General features: G+C 39.2%; 1 protein-coding gene across 2 annotated transcripts in view; it reads left to right on the top strand.

Moving 5' to 3' along the window:
* The window catches only part of SEPTIN7 (septin 7), a 37,397-nt gene extending 32,968 nt beyond the window's left edge, over nucleotides 1-4,429 (top strand). For both annotated transcript variants that reach the window (XM_081165194.1, XM_081165193.1), the window contains 3 exons: nucleotides 258-393; nucleotides 1,340-1,479; nucleotides 3,394-4,429. In XM_081165194.1, the coding sequence (XP_081021320.1) occupies nucleotides 258-393; nucleotides 1,340-1,479; nucleotides 3,394-3,433 (316 nt within the window). In that variant the 3' untranslated portion in view covers nucleotides 3,434-4,429. The remainder of the gene's footprint in view (nucleotides 1-257; nucleotides 394-1,339; nucleotides 1,480-3,393) is intronic.
* The last annotated feature ends 1,945 nt before the right edge of the window (nucleotides 4,430-6,374 follow it).

Below are 6,374 nucleotides of genomic sequence, written 5' to 3'. Positions count from 1 at the left end.
AATTGTACCATTGCAGGTGAAGCACAGACCCCAGCCACGTGGTTTCATCCTCTGTTAGACTGGATGTTCACGCTAATTTGTAAACTTGAAACAAATGTGACAAGGAAGCACTTGATCACTCTCATTTATTTGTTGGCACTACTTCACTTTCCGAAAGTAGCTTGCTTCCTGTCTCCGTGTGTGTCTATTGGCTTTTCACTGAATTTGTGTTTCCAAATGAAAATTGAATAACCGAGCATCTGTTTCATTTATGGCAGGAGCCCTCTTGCGCAAATGGAGGAAGAGCGGAGAGAACATGTGGCAAAGATGAAGAAAATGGAAATGGAAATGGAGCAAGTCTTTGAGATGAAGGTCAAAGAAAAAGTTCAGAAACTGAAGGACTCTGAAGCAGAGGTACATATTGCTGTGGCAGCATGTACTGGATAAAGCAAACATTAGAATATTTGAATTACAGGACAATATTTATTTAGCACTGTGAGCCAATAGAAAATCAGCTGTAAGTGGATTCCCGGGGAAATTAGATGAGCTCAAGTGGACATGTATGTGGGTGATCGATAAATCCCTAGTCCTGTGTGCCCAACAACTGTAAATGCACATCATGTCCAGTGACTTTTCACATTGTGGAGTTCTTGGCCATGATTTTACCTTGATGGCAATATTTTTATTTTTACACTGATATAACTTGAGCTGAATGCACCTTTTTAACTCGTGTTATGTATCAAATAGTGATCTTCCGTGAAGCCAAGAGAAACTCAGATCCATAACTTTCAAGAATGTAGGATTGTCGTGATTGCTTAAGCTGAGATTAAAAAAAATTCATCCTAAATTAAGATCCATTGTAATATCATCTTGAAAAGCAACAGGCAGTATGTAGTGTAGCGTTCAGCCACAGTTTGACGCTTGGTCTTACCTACCACAGCAGCTTTTTCTTCCTGTTTGGATAGATAGGGAAATTATTCAGTAGGGAAACTTGATTTAAAGGTCAGACTAGATCACAAAGGAGAAGGGGTGAGAATAAGACAGTGCTTTGTCCAAGGTCTGAACATAATAGCATTTAACATTAAAATGCCTGTTAAAAATAAAATAAATACAGGGCTGGATCCAGATTGTCAGTTGCATTTGGGTCCTCCTGAAATCAAAGTTGAAATGTTAGTCATTGCTCACCTTCCACTGAGTTCAGTGGTTATTAAGTGCAAGTAATGTGGTCTGGGTCCAACCCAATGTGCTCATTTATTGTCTATTTTTTACTTACAACATCACTGATCTCTTTTTCATTTTCTGACGGACCCCTTGACCACAGATGAGAAACCTTACCATCTTTTGCATTCTTGTTCCTTAGCTCCAGCGGCGTCATGAGCAGATGAAAAAGAACTTGGAGGCACAACACAAGGAATTAGAGGAAAAACGTCGCCAGTTCGAGGACGAAAAGGCAAACTGGGAAGCTCAGCAACGTATTTTGGAACAACAGAATTCTTCGAGGTGCGTTGGAGTCGTAACTGCAGTCCTTTCTGAGAGTTCTGATTTTAGGTCCTACCGCAGGAGTTCATACCCTGTTCCTGCACAATCCCTTTCAGCGATAACACATTCAAGTAATGGCTTACCTGTGTATAGTCCTGTGGGTTGCATCCCAGTGGTGTCCCTCTGCCGTCGGAAGACACATTGATACAGCAGAGGCTGCAGTCAGTAGAAAAGAGAAGGAGGCTATTTTCACCAGTTTGCCTTTCTCCTCGCAGCCAACCCCCACATCCTATGTTGTTTCTAAGGGCTCCTGAAACAGGGCATCATATTGGCCATATCAGTATCACCAGAAGCAGCCCCTTAGAAATGTTTAAGCTGCTTGGTTGAAGGGGAAAATTCCCCTTGGCCCATTCCTCTTTCCGTGCTACTTTCCATTCTGTCCAGTCTATGCCTGGAATCACCATTCCTCCTCTGTTGTCAAACCACTTCTTGCAATTCCTTCCTTAGGACTGACAACCCTGCTCATAGCAGTACTTCCTAGACCACTCTCACCAGCTCATTTTCTGCTTCTCCACCATCTGGCTCTGTGCTATCACAGGAAGCTCCCACTTCAGATTTAACTATGTTATCTGCTCATTTTGGTAAAATGCCATATTGCGTGCATGTGACATATCATATTTGTCCTTGCTATGAACTGCTCCACATGTACACTTATCCTGGAAAATGGCCATGGTAAATATACTTTGCAGATGGATATCTCGGCCTGGAAAAGATGGAGAGTTCGGAGAGAAGAGGGAGAAGTATTGCTCCTTCCTCCTTCCTCATTCCACTAGTTTTCCAGGCTAAGATTGCTGACCTCCCAGTAGAAAACAAGAGTGACCAGGAGGGAGAAAAAATGTAATGAGAGGAAAAGGAGAAGATGATGAACCTCGCTGGGGAAAGTGGGGGTGGGTTGAGGACAGGCAACCAGTTGGAGAGAAGGAAAAGAATGGCTTGTGTCTCTCCCCTTTGCTCCTCTCTGGGTCAGTTGGCACTCAGTTTCCCTCTTCTTTGAGGGCCTTTGCTTTGTTACCATCATCATCATCAAACCTTTTATTGGCATCACATACAACCATCCAAAACAAATCAATACAGAATTACCACTTCCCCAGTGGCACAAAACATTTACTAAAAGAAAGGAGGCAGAGCAGTCTATCGTCACATCTCTAGGTCTCCAAGGAGATCAGATGTCTGCAGTGTATTTTGACGACAAAAAAACCAAATAGAGATATTTAGCCACTAACTTGGTGAGCTCCTGATCATTCTCCAGTAATAGAAAATGTATGACCTCCAACTCTGGTTTCCACTTGAGGATACAGAGTTGATCTAGAAATTGCTGATGGAGATCAGCATATAGTTTACAATTAAGAACCATATGTGTGAGGGTTTCCACCAGGTGCTTTTCACATGGGCAAGTTCTTTCTCCTTCCACCCTGCCTGAGAACCTTCCCCAAAGGAGGTTGGATGGATTTGAATTAAACCTGGCCAGCGAAAGCGCTCTTCTTGAATTTCTGCTTTGTTACTCCCTCTTCCCTCTGCTTTTTGTTTCATATTCACTTAGGGACTGTGCCCTTGTGCTTTTCCTTTTCTCTGGGGTCTGCAGGTCCATGTTTTGTTTGCGTGTTTCCTCCCTCTCAGTACCCAGAAACACAAACACAATGCAAATGAGTGAGGGCCACTTTCAATAATACACCTTCAATGGTAGCCATGTTGTGACTGGCCAAGTCCCTGTATGACGTTAATTTTATGTGAATGCCCACAGAAAGTTTGGGGACCCCTACACTGCTTGCTTGATGCGCCGAAGAATGCGATAATTACAGTAATGTGCTTACACAAGCAGAAGATCACATACGTAAACATATCTGAATAATGATTTTTCCTTTTCTTCTTTTACAGAACTTTGGAAAAGAACAAGAAGAAAGGGAAGATATTTTAAATATACTTATGACCACCAGTTATGTATTAGTTGCCAATATTCCAGCCTGGACATGTGTGTGTTGGATCTGTTTGACCAATCTTGCACCAGTTGTGTCCATATCTTTGGATTTAACAGCATGACAAAAAATATTTTTTTTTTTTTGGTTAATTTTGAGGGCACTTGAGATGCCTTGAATTATTTAGGGTGTTGTATACTTAGGAAAACAAACCAGCTCTAAGTTACCCCTTTAAAATAAAAAGGGGAAAAAAACACAAGTCATTTTACTGCAAAATAACATTTTACTGTTGTACAATCATGTTCTGGTGGTTTGATTTTGTTTACAGGATATTCCAGTATACAAGGACTTGGGAAAGTTTTCCATAAGGATACATTGCCATAATATAATACGAACTATGCTTCTATTATATAAAAAAAATTCCATTCAGTACAGCATATATAATAATGTAATTTAGTCTAACACAGTTGACCCTATTTTTGACACTTCCGTTGTTTGAAAATACACATGGAAAAACAAAACTTATAGGCTTATGGGGCACCTAAAAGCTTTTTTTAAAAAACAACTTTTTTTGGATTCTTTAAATATATGCTATTCTCATTTAGTAACTACTCTAGCCAGAATAATTTCATTACTGCTTCATTTTTGTAATAACATATAATTTAGATATTTTTCCATATATTGGCCCTGCTAAATAGAATGTAGTTTCTTTCATATGGTAGGAACCAGTTGATAAAACCTTTCCTTTAACTCCCTTTTTACATTTTATGGTAAGTAGCAGGAAAATGCATTTATAGGTCATTTCTAGGAAAAAATGTGGAGTTAACTACCAACCTGTTTCTACCTGTGTGCAGTCTGTCTTCTACTAGAAAAGAGAATCATGGCCTCTTGAGAGAAAAGTCACAATTTTACATTTAGCTGTATTCATATACTGCATTTCTGTATTTTTGTTTGTATTGTAAAAAGTCACATAATAAACAATGTTGTGATGTAACATACTCAAGTCTGGATTATCTTATCCTTGGATAATTGAATTTATGACATTTCCCTTTTTCTATTGTTTTTAAAAGTAACTAATCATTTACCTGAGCTGACTTTCCCTGGAATTCTTCAAAATATTCATGATCATTTAGCAAGATGGAACTTGATTTTGCATGTTTATTTAACATACTCTAACAAATATTCCGCTTTTCAATTTTATATCAGTTACGAAAGGATTTCCTTTACAAATACTTGCATGCAGACGTGTTTGTGGTTGTGTAAGTGTGTGTGTGTTTCATGACATGTAGGTTTCAGATACGTTTTTCAATATGCCATGGGAGCAAGAACAGATTTGTTATTAAAAATAGTTTCAGCAAAACTATTAGGATGTATTTGTACTTTACCAGCCAATGAAAATGAATATTTCTGAGAATGGTTCCTATTGAGAGAAAGGTGGTAATAGCTAGGTGGTAACTTGGAAACTGCATTCTTAATAGGGAAGTCTAGCAGCAGGCTGAAATGATGAGAAAGGTGGTGGTGGTGTTTTTTTTTAAAAAACCTGAATGTATTTTTTTACCCACTACTAACCCAAAAATTTCATGAATCTAACCTGTGCTAGGACGGTACACACCAGCTTACAGTGAACAGGCAGTGTGCTTCTAAGCACACAACCATGAGCCACGACTTGGCATTATGTTTGATCCAGGGCTTGCGATTGGGTGGGAGAGAAACCTTCACCACTGGTTTGCACATAATGCTAAACGAAGCATGTCCAAAGTCTGTTTCGGGGGCCTAATCCAGCCTGCAGGTCGGTTTAATCCGGCCCCTGTGGCAGTTCCATTTCCTGGGGTAAAATCCTAAAAAAAAAACCTCAACCGCTTCAAACTTTTGGTCGGCCCTCATGGCCTTTCACTTCATCAAATCTGGCCCTCTTTGAAAAAAAAGACACCACTGTAAAACCAAGGCTTGTGGTTTGTTGCTCTCCGCTCCAGGCAGGGAGCAGCAAATTGCGAGTTCCTTGGCAGCGGGGTGCTACTCTTCCCGAAAACCACAAACCACAACTTGCCATGAAGAGCACATAGTAGCATGCAACCATTTGTCAGATCTGTTTGCTGGGGCAACTTTTTCCATTCTTACTTTTCATGCTCAATCCATTTCCTCTGTGTTGAATGTAAATGCTAAGTGATTATTGATGTAATTATTGCTCATTGAGATGTTACTCCAGAAACAATACACAAGAAGAAGCTCAACTACGACCACAGCTAAAATCTATTGTTATGATGCAGCTTGAACACTATCTAAAGTCACGACTTCACTTTTCTAAGTTTTATTAATGCTCTGGGGCGTGTTTGACTTGCAAAATCCAGCACTTTGATTTGCAAAGCGTTAGAAACATTTTGATTCCCCTGTTGAGAATACTATCCAAGTACTGAGGTGTAATGCACTATTAAAATTTGTTACTCCACTTAAACTGCATTTGCATGATAATTATTATACTTATCACTAGTACTTGTATAGAATTACTGAGTGAAGACCAGAATAACCGTTTCAAGACTTAAGTTTTCCAACAATACAGGAAAAACTTACTAATCTGCAGAGTTAAATTAGAGCTCTGGTCTTCTCTCCCCTTTCTGAAATGTAAGCTTCAGAGTCTTAATGGTTTTATATTACAGTATTTTAAAGTACTATTTGGCACTGTGGCTCTCACACACAGTATTATTGTGGGGGGGGTATTATGTTAATCATCACGGGGGATGAGTTGACCCCTTAAAATATTCTACCCACTTGTCAAGTCTTGAATGGTGAGTCTACACAAGTATTATTATTATTTTTAAAAATTGTATACTACCCTTTATCCATAGATCTCAAGATTGTTCACATCGTAAAAGTACAATATAAAAAACACAAAAAAACCCATAATAAAAATAAACCAATTAAAAACCCCTCCCACAACACATGTAC

The sequence above is a fragment of the Podarcis bocagei genome (assembly GCF_964188305.1).
Source record: "Podarcis bocagei genome assembly, chromosome: 12".
NCBI classification, from domain to species: domain Eukaryota; kingdom Metazoa; phylum Chordata; class Lepidosauria; order Squamata; family Lacertidae; genus Podarcis; species Podarcis bocagei.
This window is presented reverse-complemented; position numbering and strand designations above follow the sequence as displayed.